The 21,584-nt window shown below is 40.1% G+C and overlaps 3 protein-coding genes across 3 annotated transcripts; 2 read left to right on the top strand and 1 right to left on the bottom strand.

Annotated features, from left to right (window-relative positions):
* Positions 1-600: 600 nt before the first annotated feature.
* LOC119553792 (V-type proton ATPase 16 kDa proteolipid subunit) lies at positions 601-1,261 on the top strand. Its single transcript, XM_037864403.1, has 2 exons — positions 601-671; positions 727-1,261. The coding sequence occupies exon 2, from the start codon at positions 740-742 to the stop codon at positions 1,214-1,216; it is 477 nt and encodes a 158-aa protein (XP_037720331.1). The 5' UTR covers positions 601-671; positions 727-739; the 3' UTR covers positions 1,217-1,261.
* Positions 1,262-3,424: 2,163 nt separating this feature from the next.
* On the top strand, positions 3,425-3,969 carry LOC119553816 (V-type proton ATPase 16 kDa proteolipid subunit). Its single transcript, XM_037864437.1, has one exon. The coding sequence runs from the start codon at positions 3,456-3,458 to the stop codon at positions 3,930-3,932; it is 477 nt and encodes a 158-aa protein (XP_037720365.1). The 5' UTR covers positions 3,425-3,455; the 3' UTR covers positions 3,933-3,969.
* Positions 3,970-12,713: 8,744 nt separating this feature from the next.
* On the bottom strand, positions 12,714-15,974 carry LOC119555217 (putative ATP-dependent RNA helicase BoYb). Its single transcript, XM_037866480.1, has one exon. The coding sequence runs from the start codon at positions 15,972-15,974 to the stop codon at positions 12,714-12,716; it is 3,261 nt and encodes a 1,086-aa protein (XP_037722408.1).
* Between the last annotated feature and the right edge of the window lie 5,610 nt (positions 15,975-21,584).

Raw genomic sequence — 21,584 nt, 5'->3', positions numbered from 1 at the left:
TCATTAATATTAATTAAGAGAGCGAGAGAAATTGTTTTAATAATTTAAAAATAATAATAATATAAAATATCAACTAAATGTGACTAGCGCGATAATTATAAGTGTGCACTTGTAGCGATAGGATATAAATAAATAAATAAATAAAAATGAGTAAAAAAAATACGACTCCGTTTTGTTACTGTAAAAGGGAGAACCCAACTTGTATTATAAAAATTATAAATAACTCTTATGCATTTTTTAGTATCCAAATTGAAAATACAATTTTTTTGAAAATTGGTGTATTAATAAATTTAAAATATCATGGTCAACACCTTTCACAAAATATATTATGACTCATGTCCTCTGAGATGCATTTGACAAAAATTAAAAAACACTTTTTGTATATCATATTTCAGTTCTTTTAGAAGCCTCCTTTATAGACAAACACTTTAAGAAGTACTTTTTCTATCATTTTGTTGATTAAAATAAGAAAATAAATATTACTTTATCATTTAAATCCGACCCCACTCAACTTTTAGTTCCTCACTTTCGAACCCTAAAACGAATTTAAGTTGGCGGGGAATTTACAGTTAGCCCTTACAGGCCCAAAAGTATATAACCCTAACCAGTCGAGTAGAAAATTCGTCGAGCAGGCGCGTTACAAAGAATCGGAGATTTAGGAATCGGAATCAGTAAGTTAGTTGGAGACTTCGCAGGACTCCAGACTTACCCCATTTCGCTTTTCAGAATCGTATTCAAAATGCCGGAGGAAGTTGCTGAAAAGGATAGGCCGGCGTACTCTTTCTTCTTCGGATCGATGGGGGCGGCATCGGCCATCATCTTTTCGGCCCTGGGAGCGGCCTACGGAACGGCCAAGTCGGGCACCGGCATCGCAGCCATGGCCGTGATGCGACCCGAACTGATCATGAAGTCGATCATTCCGGTGGTGATGGCCGGCATCATAGCCATCTACGGGCTGGTGGTCTCGGTCCTGATTGCCGGATCGCTGTCGGACAACTACACCATTCGCAAGGGCTACATCCACCTGGCCGCCGGACTCTCCGTGGGATTCGCCGGACTGGCGGCGGGCTTTGCCATCGGCATCGTAGGAGACGCCGGGGTGCGGGGCACCGCCCAGCAGCCACGCCTCTTCGTGGGCATGATCCTGATCCTGATCTTCGCCGAGGTCCTGGGTCTCTATGGCCTCATCGTCGCCATTTACCTGTACACCAAGTAATGTCGGCTTAATTCACAAATTAAAAACAATAAATATTTAAGCCAGCGTTGCAAGAAAATGGTTGTCAAACAATAAAACAGAAACTTTTACATATTACACAACATTTTATACTATTCTTAACTAAAAATCATTGCGGGACAAACAGAGAAAGGCTTAAAATAAGTGGATTTCAATGGTACTATTTAGAATTAGGCAGGGATCCCAAATAAGAAATGTTTATTTAAAACAAGAAAGGAAGTTAGCTCGGCAAGCCGAAGTTTGTATACCCTTGCAGTTATAATTATTAAATTTAATTCGCAATTCTTAGAAATACAAAAAATGATATTCCCAATACTTAAGATAATATGTCAAAGATGTAGAAGCGGACGGACAGACGGTCATGGCTGGATCTACTCGTCTAGTGATCCTGATCAAGATGGGGGTTTATGGGGTCGGAAACGTCTCCTTCACTGCGTTGCAAACTTCTGACTGAATTCATAATACCCTCTGCAAGGATATTAAAAGTATGTTTTATATTATATACATATATATTATATTTCCCTATTCCGCGTATGTCGATCCTAAGTGAGTGTTTTTGATTAAAAAACAGAACATCAATCATTAACTACAGTCCCTGACAATAACCGCCTGTTCTGGTTAAAGAAATAAATCAAATTTGAATTGAGTTTTTCTGATTAAAGAAATAAATCAAATTCGAATTGAAATTTTGAACTAGAGCCAAAATAATACTTTTCCCAAGGGACTTTCGATAACATCTGTCGCTTTATTATTAACAAATAAAACCGGTTTAAAAACTAATTAGTTAAAACTGTGTGAATATAAATAGTGATGCATACAATTAGGCTAAGCTATAAATAGTTAATAGAACTTTTGAAAATATCCCGACTGCAACCTACCTGTGCTCTTTCCAAGGAGCAATCAAGAATCTAATCTTCCCCACTCGCGACTCACAAAAGCCGCCTGTGACAAATCTGTGCCAACTTAACAATCACATCACACGAACGCAAAGCCACTGACAAAGTTACAAGCTCCCCCGAGGAATATGCGGAATATGTATTCAAAATGCAAAGCAGCCGAGCTGGGGCCACAAATAAAAACGCCATGGCGAAAAGGGGGGCACTTGAAGCCCCAGCACCGCAAACAATTCCGTCCTTTCCCCTCGGCGGTGGCAACAAATTTCCATTTTAAGGAAACGAAACAGCATTGCTGAGGTGGGGACTTTCCAAAGTGTCGCCTTTTTGAGCTCGATAGTCGAGTCGGGCTCATATTTTCCAATTTGTTTAATTGAAACAAGTGGAGGGTAACGGAAAAAGCGCTGAAAGCCAATGGGGAAAACCACTCAAAGCGAATAAGCAACCGCAGCTTCGATTTTCAATACCAAGAACGCTTTTTGCGGTCCTTCGAGGTAATAAATTTCCAGTTACACATCGTAGGCAAGAAAAAATTTAGAAATCCTATTTTAACAAAATTCTTTAATAAAAAAGCATATGTTTAACAAAACAATCTAAGAGGAGGATTCTTAATTTTTAAAAAAAGCTAAAAAGTATTGAACTGCCTGTTTCTTGAGTTCCTGTCAAAGTCCGTTCAAACTTGTCGTTAGCGCCAGTCGGTTTTCTTCCTTAATTTATCCGATCAAAAAACTTAGACATATTGTTGTTACTCACAGAATTTCTTCTTAGTAACCTTAGAGAGTTAACATGGCGCTTGAGGAAATCAAATTTCCTTAACAGGAACTTTATCTGCCAGTTAGCCGAAACTCGAGGAACTCGCCCCTCAAACGTTATTTGCAGATATTAATAATTTTTAAATCACTTTTTTCGATTTAAATAAGGTATAAGAGAATTTTTTATACCACAAAAAAGTTTAAGTATGATTCTTAAAACTGTAAGAATTCGTTATATATTAGTAATAGAAATTTTAATGCTAAATAATATGTTTTGCAACTTTTATTTTGAAATTTTAATTTTAAGTAGAGGAATAAGTATTATTTTTTTATTTACATCTAATGCTAAGTGAACCAAGAATTATTAAATACTTTTTAAAAATTGTATAGGTGGTGGTATATCTTAAAGAAAAAAGAAAATCCAGGAGTTGCAGGAAAACCTTAAATCATTTATTTTCTTATTATTTGAATTATTTATTTAAAGAAGTGTTTTTAGTCAAAGAAAGCGTTGGCATTTCCTTCAATCCTTCCTAGATATTGATTATTGTTGGAGAACTTGGATTCGAATAAGGCAAGATGGTTACGGCTGCATCAGAGGAAGAAGCACCCTACGCAATATTCTTGGGATGTTTGGGGGCTGCAATCGCGATTATATTCACAACTCTTGGAGCTTCTTATGGAACAGCAGTCTCCGGGATTGGAATTGCCAGCATGGCGGTGAACCGACCTGAAATGATCATGAAGTCCATTATACCGGTCGTTATGGCCGGAATCATTGCGATCTACGGCTTGGTGGTTTCGGTCCTGATAGCCGGATCGATCGGCGATGACTACACGGTGCAAACGAGCTACGCACATTTGGGAGCCGGTTTGTCCGTAGGATTGCCTGGACTTACAGCCGGAATAGCCATCGGAATCGCCGGGGACGCCGGAGTCCGGGGAACCGCCGAACAGCCGCGCCTCTTCGTGGGCATGATCCTGATCCTGATTTTCGCCGAGGTGCTGGCCCTTTACGGCCTTATCGTGGCCATATACTTGTACACTAAGCTTTAAGGTGATTGAATTATTGTTGCCACATTGCATCATTCAACCGCTCTTTTTCACAAGTAAACAAAAATATATAACATATTTTAACTTATAATTTTCCTAACTTTTGAAGTGAAACAATTATGGAATTACAAAAATTCAGATTTACTTTTCATGCTATCATGCATTTTAATGAAATAAATTAAATTATCTTGACCAAATAAAAGATAAAATATATAGTATTAAGTAATTTTATTGATTTATGGCGTTTTCAAGACTATATACGAAATTCTTTTACATTTAAGTCACTTGGTTTCTGTGTTAATTGAAGCGAACCATCTCCATTCCATCAAACAGCAATAAAACCAATACGGTGGGGATGAAATAAAAACCAATTTCTGTCGAAAGGTGTTGATATGTAAAAAGGTATGCGTTTCAATTTACATTTTATTCGCAGGCAAATAATACGTTTTGTGTGCGCACGTGTGACATTTTTGCCAACTCTCTTCGATTCCGAGTGTGTTTGCATAATAAATATGATAACACAAAATATCGATCCGATTTAACCGCAAATCCCTTGAGCCCCAGACATCGAAAGTAATAAACGAAAATTTGCAATTTACTTACGGATTCGGAGGATTTATGGTTCACCTTCCTGCAGATAATTGTTTTCACTTCCTCAGCCATTCAATGAACTTTTAATGCTGAAATAACAGTGAATGCGTGAGGAATGGGTGGGTGGGTGTTCTTAAGACCCAAAAGCGGAAGCAGTACCGCCCCCTCCAAGGACCCGCCCACTTCCCATCGGCCAACTGACAAAGTGCTTAGCGAAATGGGTTTATTAAGTGCAAACACTTTGCTCAAATGGCAGGCAAACATAAATATATATGTATTTGGAAAGTAATGTTCGGGAGGGGGGATAAACCTAAGGATCATCTTTATTTTATGCATAGCTGAAAGTATTTTATAGGATATAAAATTTAAAATCCGCATTCAATACCAAGTTCGGAGAACCTTTTTGAAGTTGTAACTACTAGAATATCTTTCTTACTCCATGTCTTCAATTAACTCCCAAAAAAGAAACCAAATACTCAATAAATAAAAAATCGACTTTTATTTATTTGAGTAATGGTAAAAGGAAACCGAATAAGTCTTATACAAATGTGGCATGACCTCCACTGAAATCAAATATAAATCAAGTAGCGGTTTGTCAAATCCGCAGACCTGCCCAAAAGCTGTCCTGTCATAGATCAAATGTACATCAATGTGAGGGACTTTTGTTTGCAGGAAGTTGGGGAAACCATTTGTAAGCTGGTGCGGGTTACGCTTGAGGGGCTACGATTTGTTATTGCCGAAAATGTGGTTTCCATTAAAGCCTCACACATCAATTGTGGCCATCGGGCAAAATGGCCAAAGGCCATTCGACTTTAATTTTAATGTCCCTGGCAGATTTTCCCATTTCCCTCCCATTTCGCATCTTTATTCATTCAGACATTCAGCCATTCAAGCCAACACTCATTGAACAACTTGCTCGTTGTCAGCCGTTTTGCCATCCCATCATCATTATGATCAGTGTTATATGATGCTGAGCCTTAATGTGGCTTATTCGAAATAGTAATATTGCTTTTATCGAACCATTTACTTTTGAATTTATTTCAATATATCAGTTTAATTAGGCATTCCGCCACGAAGAAATTTTGTTAAAACGCTAAAAATTATTTAATACTATCCATCTTACAAAAGGCAATCATTGCCTTGTGCGAGGGCAAAGTCTTTTACAAATCTTCTTTTCTAAGAGTAACTAAGATTCGACTTCTTAGGGGCATTTGCCCACAATGGACTAATTTCATTTTCGTATTTCTGTGGCTGAGTATCCAATGATTTGGAAACAATTTATATATTGTGTATATGGCTGGGGCTCGGAACTGGAACTGGGATGGTTATATTATGCTGTGCCACAAGGACATTTATTTCTGCTGATTTCATTTTCGGATTCCGAGCGACCCCAACCGCTGCTCTCAATAAATACGAAATAAACACTAAATGTGTAGTTGGTTGCCTTCGCATTTTCGCCCTCCTCTTTTTCCCCCTATATATATATATTTATTTTTTTCTGCTGATTGAAGCTTTTCCTGTTGGCAACACCTCAGAGGGCTGACTTTTGTCCTTTGCCCATGGCATGTTTGTCCTTTGCCTTTCCGATTCCACGCCCCCGAATTCCGAATACTGAGTCCTGAGTCCTGAATCCCGAGTCCTGAGTCCTGTGGCCCACTCCCATTGCCAATTCCATTCCCTTTCCATTCATCAGCGCGTGCTTGTGTTGTGTTGTTTCCTTTGCATTGAATTATTTTCCTCCTGTCTCTTTGGCGTCGCACAATTTCCCCCACTCCGGCTTTCCCCTGACCTCTGACCCCGTCGGACTCGGTTTTCATATCTGTCGCTTTTCCGGGCGTGTTGAGGCGATGTGTTAAATATCTGCCAAATGAAATCGCGATGGCAACCAGCAGGTGGGCGTTGGGCCTACTTTGGCTCAGGCAGCTAGACATGTGTCGGATATCTCAGAAGTAATTCAAAAACCTAAGGTCAAATGTAAGTGGTAGTTAGGAGAAAACAAACCTAACAACCTTTATATTAAAAAGCTTTTTCTAGCATGTTCCCGTTATAATTATATATTATAGTTTCCACATCCTCTTATTATAATATTGATCTTTTAACATGTTATAAACCAAGAAAACTAAATTAAAAATAATTATTAAAGAGGCAAAGGACCTTTTAATGAACTCTACATTTTTCATGTCATTTTTCCGAGCTGCAAAAATGTTGCTTTATAATTTATTACTACGCCAAAACGATTTCATTTTCTTTTGTTGAAGACTTAAGGAATTTTGTTTTGTCCCAGAAGCTTACAATGGAAAAGGTCAACGAAATGGCCAGACCGAAATAATATCAGAAATAACAGAAAATTTGAAAGACTTTCAAATCAAGCAACTCAGAGCGATTTACAGTGTTGTAAGTTACCCCTTTTTCCATGGGTATAAAATAAGTTAAAATCATACAAAAATTTGAAAATAAATGAAACTTTATTAAAGAAAAACAGAATTAATCCATATATCTAATTTCATGTTTGTAAAAAAAACAACCTTTTTTAAAAAATTAATTTTAAATTTAAATATTATGTAAAATATCAGTGTAAAATCTGAAAATTCAGTGTTATTAACTACATTTTGAACTAGGTGTTTTAAGGTAAGTTGTATGCTATTCGTCACAGCTGTTTTCATTTTTCATAAGCTCCACTAGCTTTGCTTTCGTAACAACACTGGTATAGTAAAACCCATATGGAGCTGAATTTGCAGTCAGTAAGGACGGTGGGTGCGTTTCAATCCCAGACAATTCGCTCAAAATCAAATTTATTTGCCAACCACACAGAAATTATGAGACGGCAGCAGGAGGGAGCCCCACATGTGCGTTTTATTGCATTCGGTATGCCTTCCAATTGCGTGGCTCCCCGGATGGAGAGCCCCAAAAACCCGTATACCGTATCCCGAATCCCGAACCCCGATCCACTTGCCACCCCCTCTATAACTATTAAGGTTGTCAACGCCCCACAATCTCCGGCAGACAATGGGTGGATGGCTTTGGTACGTTCGAGTATTTTTATTCATTCTATTCCGTTGGTTTTTTATTTTATTTATTTATTTCGCTCGCCGCTCGTCCACCCTCCGACGCATTTGAACAAAAATAAGATTTTTATTTTATGCTCGCAGTATGTTGTAAATCTTGTCGCTGCTGCTGATGAAACGAAACGAAATTAAGAATTTTTTTTATTTCTCCTTCGCAATTTCAGTAATAAAAGAAATGCCAACCGGGATGACGGCAAGGACACGACAGGATAGGACAGTGCAGGATGGGAGGAAGACGGTGGGTGGTGCGTGGGTTTCTAGGCGGGGCGAATGCCTTCCTGCCCATCCCGACATTCATTATGAAATCATTTGGTATTTATTATTTCGTTTATGTGGTTCCATTTGAGATATTGCCTTCATTTGCCGCGTTGTTAGTGGCGACCGTTGCGGAAGCTGCCAGCAGGAATCGCAAGCGGAGCTTCCGAAATTTCAAGTCCTTAGAGATATGAGGAAAGTTATTAGAAATGGATATCAAAATCAAAGCCTAGAAATTATTGTTTAATATTAAAATAAGTCTGTTTAATTGGAACTGCATGGTATATGCCATTAAAACCCTACAGCTATAAGCATAAAGAGTAATATTCTTCTTAAAATCCAAAATAAATTATCATATCATGTCTTATCAATAAACCGATTTTAAAATTTCAGAAACCTTGAAACTAAAGATTTGTGGCCGGGTTTCCTGAACATAAGACCTTTAAATAAAATAACCATTACTTAAGATTTAAGCGAACTTTTCTATATATATTTCTTATTCTTATTCCAACGTAGCTAATTTTCCTTGAAAAGAATACCTGCCAAAGCGATTTGCTAAGTGTAGTGTACCGTGAATGAGCCACATTCTGATGTTCAAATGCATACTTTCGAATCGGATGTTAATTCAGGGAAACTACGGGGTTATCGTGCATACACAGGGGAATTCCCCTCCGCCCCATTTCCCCCATCAATCTTATAGAATCCCGCATTCCCTGCTCTTAACCCTTTTCCTCGTCCATTAACCCACATTGTAGCACCCCCAGTATGCGCCGGGATCAGTCTAAATGTTTTTGTGTAAACACGAAAGTTCGACCAAGGGCTCCATCGTCCTTGCTAAGTCCTCCAACCCACCCACTAAGCCACCCAAGCCTTCCCCCTACCCCGGTGGGTGGTGGTGGGCGAGCACAGTGCTCGGTAATTGTGTGCGCCTTTGTTGCCGTTGCAGCTTTTGCACTTTACTTCCTTCTTCGGGCTTTGTTTTTCGCACAGTGAGCAGAATAAGCGTACGACCCTGCAGCTGGGAGGGATTTAGCAGTGATGCCAATTCTGCCAGCGAAAAGGCGGAAAATTGCGCATCCCTAATCTATGTTCCCATAAATTATATAAAAACTGAAAATATTATATAGCCCCAATATGGAAAAAGTTTGCTTAAGTATTTTAAATAAAGAAGGCTTTCAAAGTTTGTAATAATCATTTGAGTTTGAGTTCCAATTTGTAAGGGTTATAAGGAGTACCATTTTGCAATCTGTTAATGATTGCATAATGTGTTAAAACAAACATATTTTTAAAATATTACAACATATAAATAAAAATTTAATTTACATGTCATTGTATGGTTGTTTTTTTTTGCTGCACTTATATTCTTTTAATTCATTACATTACTATTTATTGAACTACTATGGGTTCACATTATGGGTTCTTAAACTGTTTAAATTAGGTCTTTATTTTTAATGAGCTTATATAAAAGTAGAGGAGTATTGTCCTTTTTCTAAATAAAGTACAAATAGCATTGTATAGCAATGTTTCCATTTGATGGGTCGACTTATCCGGGTGTTCTTTGAGACCTCTGGCATCACTGGTTATGGGATCCGGGTGTTTGAACGGCGGACAGCTTCGGCTTGCTACTTGTCCGGACTTTGCTTGCTTTCCGTTTTGTTGGTCCTCCCTTTGTTGCTGCCTTACACAATGACTTAAGCTGAAATGTCAATTGGATGTGCATGGCACGACCAGAATCATCGGGACCTGGAATGGGAACAGGAGCCGGAGCAGGAGCAGGAGCAGGACCTCGATGAGGACCACGACCAGGCCAGAAATGAAAATGATGAAAATACACCCCCGGGGCAAACGAGAAACGTAACGCTGAAAAAGTGCTTGTGACAGCAGCTCCCTCCATCTGGGAACCAAAGCATAGAAAATCCTTTCTTGAGCTAATAGAATTCAAACGCATGAAGGCTTTGAATAGGTTCGTTTTCGAAGGACGACGCATTGACGCTGAGCTCTGGCCATTTTCCGAGTGGAAAGTGGTCGGAGGTAGGAAAGTGAAAGTACGTGACATTACACTGCCCCCGAAAGCGAGGGTCTCTAGGAAAGCCGAACAAGATGTGAAAAATACTGGAAGCAACATAACACAAACGAAAGTATCAATAAAATATCATAAAAAAGCAGTCCAATTTTGATCTAATTCTTAAACAAGAAGGTATAAAGAAATAACAAGAATAATAACTTTATATTTAAATCCAAAGCTTTACTTAAGTTAAGTTTGTTGTTTAATTGTAAAATACTTTTTTAAGTTTAAAGTAATTCGGAAGTTACTTTCCGATTTTCATTTATATAGTAAATGAAAGTCATATTGGATAAATGCCTTTATTTTTATAAATTATATTAAGAAATTAAACCTAAGGATGTGGTATTTTTAGAACCGCCCTCGCTCGCTTTCGAGAAGATGTCTTTGACGTGGCCAGTTCAGGTCGAACCAACTGGAGCTGAAGCCGGGCATAATAGGAGGGCTTCGGTGGAGCCATCCTGTGTATAGTTTGTTTCATAAGTTTTGCAAAAACCATTAACGACGCTCCACAGCTTCCCCTGTCCAAGACTCCCTCGTCCAAATTGAAAAGAAAAAAGTGAAAAGCTGAAAACTTTTAAAAGTTTGAATTCTCGGCGCTTTCTTTCCGACCTCCCGGATACTTTGTGGGCGGTTGGGCGCTGCTCATTTGGTCAGCAACACGCGTTCAGGGGCTTGTCCACTTCTTGACGTGACTCAAACCTGGAGAAAATTGGCAAAAAGAAGGAATTCGTTTTCCCGTCTCAGCATTTTCTGGCCCAGCTAATGGCTGAGAAAATGACTAAGTGAATTTCCATCAAGAAGAGGGAAATTTCGAATTCTGTGTGGGTCAGGGGTCACTAATAGCATTAAACTAAGGATACATCACATTTTAATTTTTACTGTGCGTAGATGGTATTTAACTGTCATTATGATGAGAGAGCAATATTTTTTAAACTTATAAAATCTTTATAATAAACCTTTTATCATTCATAACTAAGCATTGCTCGATGGTGCAGAATGCTTGTTTACCTCAATGACCTTTTGCTATTATCTACTGGGCAAAATGGTCCCCGTTCATATGCGGTCATATAGACATAATATTATTAGCCAGTCGATAATAAGAGAGGGTGTCTTGACAACTGTGGGAACCTGGCAAAATGGTACATGCACTTATTTCCCGACCCAACTAAATAATGAAACGGATTGCGGTTTGGGTCTCTGTTTGTCTCCGTCATGGGGAATGGATAACATGTAACGAAGTGGAAGTCGGTGCTGTTTGATTTCTGCATTATTCAGGTAAGGGGCTCAATTAACTGGGCGTCGCGGCTATTCTGCTGCATTGTCATTAGCTTCTTGCTGTTTGCATTTCCAAGTGAATATCGATTCGTTTAGACACCAAGGAGAGCTAAACTTAAAGTATGCATATACGTAGGAACAGAAAAATAGCACAACTTTTGATTCTATATATGGTCTTTAAAAATTCCATACATTCTCCACTTCTAAAGAATTCGCGTTTCGTATATGCGTCATTCTTGGGTCTAAAATACCTAGCCAATCTATAAAAAGCTTCAAATTTTATCTCAACAACATAGTAGGCTTCTTAAAAACAATGGTAACTAAATAATTAATAGTAAAATAACTAATAATATTTTTCGGGGTTAAATGTTGTACAAGTATAACTTTTTTGAATTCTAAAAATATATTTTCATACTATGCATGAACAGAAAAGTAACAAATCTTTTGATCCTGCACTGGCTCCTTATAAATTCTATAAAATTTAAATAAAGTAGAAAATAAACTAGAAAGACTTCTAAAGTATGTACATCATACCATTTACCCCGAAAGCAGTTTATTTAAATGTCCCAGCTCGTATTCCGAATTATTAAAATAAATTTGTAATTCAAAAAGCTTGCAATAAATTTGGACACCCGCAAACACATTCCAGCAGGATTGCCGCAAGCTGCAAAACAGCCAAATATAAATAGGTTGTGGGTAGTGACAGGAGGGATTCGCGGGTTAGGGGTTAGTCCCGGCTGAAAGCGGTGGTTCGGGTAACTGGGCCGCTGATGTGTGCTTGTCGTCGGCACGGCAAAGTACTTGAAGAATTACACACAATGCATGCATTATTCATGCTTACTTCAGAATTTGCGTTACAAAGTAAAAAATGTTGTAAGGACACTTGTGCCCTGCCAGGCGAGTCCTCGTGAAGGCAAGCAATCCCAATCCCGGCGAGTGTGGAGAGCGACCAAAACACGAGGAGGAAGTGTGAATGGCAAAGCAGGGCTAAGGAGCACTCGTCGCCCCAAAAGGAAAAGTGCAAAATATTCGAGGTAAGCGCAAAGCGCATAGACCGCTGATAGATTAGAGTTGCTGGTCGTTGGATTCGTCGAGATACACTGGGAAAACAGGTCTGAACTTAAATGTCAGGAAAAATGGAGCATTTCAGCCATAAAACTCGAAGACCTTCTAGAATTAAGCTATCAATTTCAAAACCAAATAAAGGTCTACAAATAAATAATACTTATTTCTTTTGTCCCAATTCGCACAAATTTCTTAGCGTTTTCCTTTAAGATTTAGTAATTATACAGATGACCAGGATTAAATTAAGAGATGATAAAAAATATTTGGTGTTGGTCACTCTGCAAAATATATTTCTAGGCATTTTACATATTAAAAAAAATATATAAAAGGTTTTTAAAACATAAAAAAAATTCTTAAGATTCAAAAAAATGAGTAAAATCACGTGTTCAAAGCGATCAAGTTAACAGCATGATAAAATCTTTGAACATGCTATCATCTAATTTTAAAATGGCTAATCATTCCCCAGAATCAGTCTAATATGTGGCCATGGTCCACACGTTCGATCCCGTCCAGATCCTGCTCCTCGTCCTCGCTGCTATCGCTGCTGTCCTGAGGGTCGACATTTTGCTGCACATATCCTCGATTGGCCAAGAGTCGTTTAAAGCTATTATTATGGGAGCTCTCCATTTTAGAAAACATTTCGTGGTTGGGCTTCATGAATCGATAATCGCCAAAGTCCAGTGGATCAATGAAGGCCAACGACTTAACGACACTGATGTACACGGTGCGTCCCACCATGTGGTGCCGCAATGTAGTATACGCAAATTTCAGGGTCAAGATAAACTGATGAACCAGGTCCGAAAGCTTTGAGGTAGCCTTAAAGAAGATCTGCGACCCCAGCAGCAAAGCCTTGTACTCGTGATCGTCTTCCGGCAGGCACACCTGCAGCTCTAAGGTAGCTATGTTCTGATAGTAGGTCACATTCGGTCGCACCACATTGGGATGTGTTTGCAATGGTATCTCCTCCTTGTAGGTTTTAGTTGGTACTGGTGGCACAGCACTCCTTGCCTTGATCCTCTTCTTCTTCGGTTTGAGATTGGTATGAGGATCACACTGATGGCTCCCTTCGTTCATTACTTGGCTAAAAAATTCGATGGGATCAATGCCAATCTGATCAGGATCCTTTTTGGGTTGCTTGGCGTCCTCCAGTTGGAACATAGCGCAATTCTTTATACACTCGTAAAGCTGAGACATGCCGTCTTCGTTGGATTGTGAAGAGCTTTCAATATTAGTGTTTGATTTCTGACTTACATTCGACTTGGCTTCCAGATCCTCCTGCTGCTGGTTTTTCTGAGTCACCTCGCGTGCTATCTGCATAAGGCGCTGGCATCTGGGGGGAAGAACCTGGGAAGATTCCAGTTTCTTAATATCCTCATTCACCTTCTTAAGTGTGATTTCCTGTGTAGGCTCCAAGTTCTCCTTGTTCTCATTGTTTACCTCAAGCATGTGTTCCTTTGCCTCCCCTTTTGCTTCCGCCGCTTTCTCGTTAATTAACTTTTGCCCGAAGAAATCCATAATCATTTGCCTCGCTCGCTCACATCTGCATGCCAAATTATCCTTGATAAGCTTTTGGCAAAGATTCATATGCCGCAGGTGTACCTTAAAATTGTCTGCATACACCATGGCCACCAGATCCTGAACAAAAAGGGTGTTTGCCGTGGCGAACTGAATGTTGGCCTGGAGAAAATGACCCTTGGGCAAATTCTTTAGCCAGAACTCCACAGTGCTGCGTTCCTCCTCGGCCCAGCTGGTTTCGCCGGACTGAGGCACCATTCCGAGCAATCTCAGATCGTAGGACATCGGGGGCTCCTGCTGCATTGCCTTGGAACACTCGTAGAGGCGACCGGATTGCGTTTTCAAAACCCGAGTGTCAACATCAAGAGCCTGCACTTCCACCGATATGTCTGATCTTACCAGACTTACGTCCTGAATGGAAGCTACCTTGAGCACCCGAACACGCTCTTTGTTGTGAGCGGAATGGAGCATGCAGATCGCTCCTGCCACTGGTGGCCAGTGGCGCTGGGGCTGCTTATCCTGCATTAGCTTCAGACGCATCTCTTGAACCGCCAGGAAGGGCAGCGTCTTCCAGGTGCCCTTGGGCGGCAAGTGCTCCTGGAGGCGAACGCAAAAGTGTGTGGGAGAATAGACCCGAACCAGCTGAACCTTCACATCACCGAAGGCGGGAACATTACTTGGACGCCAGTCCATGTCGGCCACATAATGTCGATCCTCACAAAGGGGCTCGCGACACTGGCCAAATAGCAAGATCTGGCCACAAAGCGCATACTTGTTGCTCATCTTACTCTCTAGATCCCTTCGAATTGTCTGAGCCACTGCCACAACGGTGGGATCCACCTGCTGGTGCAACTGCAGGAAGTCCACCAGCCGAGGCAGCTGCCGTTGGTTGCTATTGTCCAGGAGCACCAGAGAAAGCAGGGGCACCTGACTGGCTGCTCCTGCTGTGGTGGCCAGACTGTTGGTTAAATTGCCGGAGAGCGTAAGATGCCTCATCTTGAACTTGCTGTACGAATCGCCCATTCCATGATGAATCAGTGTATGTGCATTACGAATGACCAGCTCCGGGCAGTTGTCCGTGCAGAGGAGGATCACACCGCAACTGTTCGCCAGCCAGCTGTGAACCTGTTCGAAAACCTCCAGATCCGAAGTCTGATAGTAGGGCAGGCAACCGAAGCCACGGTCCTCCAGAACCTTCACCAGTTGCCGCATGTCTGCATCATCCATACAGTAGATCACAGTGCGGTAATCCTGCGGAGGTCGCTGTTGGAGCTGCTGGACCACCTCGTTGCCCTTGGCCTGCAAGCGAACCAGTGAAATGCGTATGCGCGTGCCACCGTATAGGGCTGCCTCGAGAATGTCCCCGAATATAACTGCCGGGTGGCTGCTAGCCATTCTCATCTTGGTCATTAGAGCTTCGCTATAGGACCGCGTCACTATCACCATCTGGGGAATATGGGTGGTGGGCAAGATCTCCTGCACCACCTGTTCCGCATTTCGCAGCTGCTCGGCGGACATCAGGTCCACATCATCGTACACCAGAAATTGCAGGCGCGGAAAGCGCAGAAGTCCCGGCGCCTCACGCCAGAACCAAGTGAGCTGGGCGGGAGTGGCCACCAGGCAACCCACGCCATTCAGAAGACGGAGTAGGAACTCTGAAGAATCCGCTGAGGGAACGTTTAAAGTCAAAGTGACGGAGTCCTCGCTGCGCGCCTTCCGCAGCAGGGCTTGGCACATGGCACTCACCTGGCGGACGCGCGGCAAGTCGGGCACCAGGATCAAGGCCACTGCACCCAGCTCATGCGCTAGCCAAGTGCCGGGATGAAGCATCCTTTGCCGCCGGCTCTTCGACAGGACTTTGCAAACCGCCTCGCAAACCGGGGGAACATAGGCAAAAGTGCGTCCACTGCGCGGGGCACTCACTATCAACGCTCCGTGCCCCGATCCTGCGCCCAGGTGTGGCCACGTGTATGCCTGTAGGCGCAGCAGGCGGTTGAGTCCCAGTTTCCTCATCGTCTCCAGGATGTGAGGCAGCATCACCACCTCCGAGAAGAGGCGAGCAGGCCGCAGTGCGTATGTGGAGTGGGCCACAGCATATTCGGAGCAGTTGGGGGCCACCAGTGGCCGGATCGCCTCCTGCTTGCTGTACGGGTCGCCCATCTCATAGTTGGGATCCTTGCCATCCGGCATTGTGTACTTCTCCAGATCTTTCATTATTTTTGCTAATTTTTCGTCGTTGTATTTATTATTTTCCATTTTTGCAACACAGGTTGTTGTTACCTTGGCTGCGGTTGCGAAAAAAAAGGCCTTGCACATGTCGGCAATCGCCGTCGATAAGCTGTTATCGATAATCTGTCACATGCATTAAGCCGCTTGTACACTCTAGGGCTTTTCACACCATTGAAGTTCTAGTCGCCTTGATAAGCTTTAATCGATAATCTTTCGCATCATCAGGCCACTTTCATACTAAAAAGCTTTTCACACTACAAATCACATTCACATTCCAATATAAATTTTTGGACCCCCTAAAGGAGTAATAATTATACAACAAATTGGCATTTCCTTGATAAATTGTATACTTTAAACTGATATTATCTTCTGATTGTAAAGTAAACAAATAAAAAGGCTTTGGTACTCTTTTTTACTAGTTTGTTTTATAAAACATACTGAAATGTTATAGTTTTAATTTTCCCGTTAATTTACTGTTTTAAAATTTTTTTACCCTGTCAAGAGTTAAACGATGTATTAGAATTAAAAAATCAAAAACGTTAACCCAATATGAGGCTCATAAAATAACCACTTTCATAAAGTTTTATTAGTTGATTAAACAGACAATTTTCCTGAATTTTCCCTATACCTTCAGGTAAGCTGATTTTTCCCAGTGCAGATTCATCTCCTCGGAGGGCCATGTAAATTGCGTCAGCTTTCGTGGCGACTTGGGAGGCGGCGACACCACCAGGGGACAAATGTACATAATCATGTCAGATGTCAGCCGAAACGAAACGAAATGAGTAACGAGGCAGGCAACTCAGTCCAGGAATCCAGAAATGCCAGCAGGGCATTTGATTGCCTTGGCGCTGCCTCAAATAAATGGGGACCATCACTTGATGCCAATTGCTTGCCTTGCTCTCGCTCCTTTGGAATACTTCAATTTCTTTGTGGCGTAACAATCATCTGGTGCGTTCCCCATTTCCGATTTGACGCCTTACTGCGCTTCAAATATAATGGAAGCTTGAAAAGGTGTCAGCAAATTGAAGCTTTTTGAATTAAGAAGAAGTTTATAATAGGCCACGATTGATGGGCTAAAGAATTCGCGTTTTAATGCTTGCTTCATTTTCGAAATAACTAATTTTCTATATTATGCTTTATAAATATTTTGCAATTGTCCTTAACCAAAAGCTGTTATTTTATGTAATCTTATGACTGCTTATCAAAAACTTACCAATTTTAATTTAAAGTTTAACAAAACACTTGGCTTATATTTTGGTTTTCGAAATAATGTCCAAAATTGTTCACCTTGAACCAGGTTAACTAAATACCAAAATTTTTTAAAATAATGAAAATACATGACTGAACGAAGGGATAACGCCTTCCCCTTTAAAAATCAGACTGAATCTCTTTAATATGGGCCCAAATCGGACGGGGACGGTAGGATGAGGATGGCAGATGAAAGTCAAACGAAATGGAGCCGAATCGCTGGCGTCTTATCAAACCGCACACGCGCCCATCTACCCATCACGACCACTGGCACTACGACTACCCACTACCACTACCACTTCCACTACCGCCTCATCATCATCTTCATGATGCTGCAGGAAAGAAACAGAAATCTACTACATCATAAACTAGGAAGTTGGGGGCGGAGTGGAGATGGCTGGTGCGGATGGGTGGTTTTCGAAATTATGTTGATAACCTCGCATGATCCTGACATTAGAGCTGCTCGGGTGCTCGGCTCTGTCGACAACGACCGACCTGGGATGAAATGAGGACGGGATGGAATGGCCTGGGATGCGAATGCCAATGCGGATAGAAACAACGATGGCGATGGAGATGTGCACGTACCGGCTTAAGTATATTCAAGCATATGGAGGGAATCAAGTGAAAATCAATAAAACCCAAACACGTCTACACAAATCACATGAAAATCGATGTTCATGGCAGTTACGCTCCTCCAACTTGCACCAAATACCACACGGAAAGAAATGGAAATACCTAATAGTGATCGTTCTTACTGTTATGTAGGGGTAGAATTATTTTTTAAATAGTAAGATCTTACCACTTAATAGAGTTATCAATTGACCATGTTTAAATTCTTCCAAAACATATGATTTCCATTTATTTTTTAATTTCCGGAGCACCTAAAACTCCAAAAAAGGCAGAAAACGCAGTTTTTTAATAAATCCAATACAAATATAGTCAAAGTATGCAATGTTCCTTGTTAAACTTCATTACAGATTGCCATTTAAAACTTTTCTGAAGTTACATCTTTTTAAAAAACAAAGAAAGTTGAATACAAATTTTTTTTAAATGAATTCATTATGTACTGTGTAATAAACAAAAAAATATAATATTGTCCCATCAAAACAAATAATTATTTAAATCACATCATGAACTAAAAAAATATTTGGTTTACCTCTACTGAAGGCCTACAATGGCCAATGATTTTGTCAAATTTAATCAAATAAATAATACATAAAATTTTTAAGGTGAATTTTTTTAAATTGTCTTACCCTATGAAAGCGAAATTAATTATATCCCAATGATACCATAAAACTGGTTCGCTTTAGCTCATTCCAACTTTGCTGAGTAATTTTGATCAACTAATTAATAGGCTTTTCTTTTTTCCCGTGCAGCGAGGGGCGCGCGAACTAAAAAGCCACTCTTGGCCAGCTCCAGTTTCCTGCTCCCCGGCGATGTATCGAAGAACTTAAAGGATTGTTGCCCATGTTGTTGTAGCTATTTTATTGGGAAAACGTGCAGCGCATTAGAAGAGGCAGCTCCGCATTTTCCTCCTGCGCCACAAAGGCTCACTAAGTGGTCCATTCGACGATGGCGATGGCGATGGCGTTGGGTTGCTGGTTGCTCGAAAGGCGTTCATTTGTATCCCATTTGGAATCCCGGCGAAGCTTCTATGGTTCCGTTCGGAATTCGGAATTGGGAATTTTGATCCTGTGAAGAAAGGATTGCCGGCCTAAGTGCCCGGCAGCCGGGCTTTGGTTAGGGCTTTTAGCAGCGTTTTCTTGCGGCTCCCATTCCGCTCCACATTTATCCTGCGAAGTGCATTTGTGTGTCTGCGAACGTGAAGGCTTTTCTAGTCCCACACCTGTGGAGAAGTTTCAAATCACGAAAAAATATCAAAGCTAAGTGGATATGGTATATGGATTTGAGAATCATTTATGCCGGGGCTGACAAAAAATAATAACACCTCCTGGCAGTTATTTCTGAGCTCCATTAGACCCAACAGGTAGCGAAAATCAGATGGACCAATAAATACAAAACCAATTTTTGCTCGTTAGTTAAGCATTAGTTCGATTTAAGAAATTCGACTCAAGAAAAATGTAATATATTTTGGTTTTAATTAATTTAATTAATTATTTGGTTTTAGAGGGGTTTCCAGATCACATTTGTATTGCATACTTTTTAAATACATTACATTTTTACCCGTGGGTGGGGGGCAATTTTGCATTCATTTCTATAATGTGTGGTTGTTTTGCTTTTTACTAGATAGTTTAATACGTAAATGAGGCATTGAGTTTAAGAAATTATCACATACAATCATTATTATACCTACAATATAATATATATAATATACTATATTATATTAAATACCAAAAAAAAAACCAAGTGTAAATCGAAAAAAACATAGATTTCTTACATTTTTTGGACAAACGGTAGGTATTTTTTTAAGAAAACAAAGCCAACGATTCGCGAAGTATACGTCTTTGCACTGTGGAAAGGTCTATTAAGCTGCTGCGGGTTGATTTCGGAGGGGGACTAGTAAGCCCCCCTGAACATCTCATTTGGCTAACTCCCGACGGGACGTATTTAGGTTAAACTCGTGTGGACTCACTCACATAAATCATGCATTTGATTAATTGTATGCTACTGACTTGTATCCTGTTCGACACTGCTGCAGCGTGCCTAAAAAAACTCAAAAGAAAATGAAGGAGAGCTGGCCGTTAAAAATTTTGGCATACACTGATAAAAATATTTAAAATTCAATATATTTATTTTTAATTACTATTTACAAAGAAAAGACTTATACAAAATAAGATCTAAAATTCAATATATTTATTTTTAATTACTATTAACAAAGAAAAGACGGATACAAAATAAGACCCAAGGATACTGATAACTTTATCGCTTAAAAATTGTTAGCCAACACTCTCTCTGCGATTCCGAAATTTCCTTGAGCGATAAACAACCGAAATTCAATAGTAAAAATGGTTTGGAAAAATATATTTTACTAATAACGTTTGTGCAAGTTTCATTAGACTTACTTAAACGAGTCTCCAGTTATGCATATTTTTATCAAGATGTGCTAAAAACTTTGAAACCTGCCCAATAATAAACACTCCATGAAAATCGGAATGAAATTATTTCAAATTTTTCTGAGATGGGACCCCAAAATTCGTGTAAAATGCATAATATTTTTCAAATCCCCTTTTATTTTAAGATATAGAGGAATATGTTTCTATTGTATATCTGCTTATTCGCAATCGGTTTGAAATTTTCACTGCTAGCCAAGTTTCTTGAAATTATTACTTACACTTTCGAACGTTTTTAAAAATATCCCTTCAATACTTAGAAAACTCAGTTTGTATATTAAACGGGATATATCATAATGTAATATCATTGTGTAAATATTTTTATTTTTTCTCAGTACATTGGTGAGGCAGAAGCCCCATGCTGGGCATTGTGCCCCTCCCCGCCCCCTTCCCCCGCCCTCCGCCAGGCAATTGTGTTGTGTAAACATTTTTTCAGCATTAACTGACATGTGTAAATCCCCCAGCACCACAACACCCAGACCCGGAAAAAAGCAGCTAGACGAGGGAAATGCGGATGCTTTCTCCAAAGCCGATCCGATGGAGAGCGGAGCACCCACAACGAGCCAGTGACAAATAGGAAAAAGGGGAGTGGGTGGGTGGGGGCTACTCGGGATGTGGGATAAGGGATAAGGGGCTGAAAGGGGCCAAAGGGGGGGAGTGTTAGCCGGACTGTCCAACGCCAGCGGCGCCATTTTTTATTTCTATTAAGATGAATTGTTAAAACAGTGACAGGCCCTGTGTCGGCGAGGCATTTTCATCCATTTTCTTGCTTTTCCCTTCATTTCCACCAGAACGAGGGGCGGTACAATGGGTCTTGTCATCCGGTAAAGGCCACATATACGATATACGGGCATCAACATATGTACAGTGTATTTATATAAGTGAGTACATACGTAAATACACAACTGGGTGCAGGCGATACATTCCCCAAAACACCATAAATCCTCTTATAAAAGTCTTATAAAATGGACCAGTCCAAAAAAAACATCAATGTTTTAATCAAAATGTTACAACAATATGTATGTATGTTTATAAAAACAACAATAAAAAAATTTAATTTAAAAACCATATAAATTTCACTTATTCACTTTTTTAAAATCATGAAATGGTGTTTCTACTCCCAAAGGCTTTTAGTGTTTCCACAGTTCAAGGTTTTTGATATCACAGGCTTCATAAGAATGTTATTACTTCCGATATAAATAATTATTCCCAATAAGGGATTTCCAAAAACTTTCAAATTTTAAATACATTTAAGAAATATTTTTTGTTTATATAT

This window comes from Drosophila subpulchrella, chromosome 3L, assembly GCF_014743375.2.
Source record: "Drosophila subpulchrella strain 33 F10 #4 breed RU33 chromosome 3L, RU_Dsub_v1.1 Primary Assembly, whole genome shotgun sequence".
Classification (NCBI taxonomy): Eukaryota; Metazoa; Arthropoda; class Insecta; order Diptera; family Drosophilidae; genus Drosophila; species Drosophila subpulchrella.
This window is presented reverse-complemented; position numbering and strand designations above follow the sequence as displayed.

Coding starts and splice junctions, on each gene's coding strand:
- LOC119553792 (XM_037864403.1), top strand. CDS start 740: ATGCCGGAGGAAGTTGCTGAAAAGGATAGGCCGGCGTACTCTTTCTTC.
- LOC119553816 (XM_037864437.1), top strand. CDS start 3,456: ATGGTTACGGCTGCATCAGAGGAAGAAGCACCCTACGCAATATTCTTG.
- LOC119555217 (XM_037866480.1), bottom strand. CDS start 15,974: ATGAAAGATCTGGAGAAGTACACAATGCCGGATGGCAAGGATCCCAAC.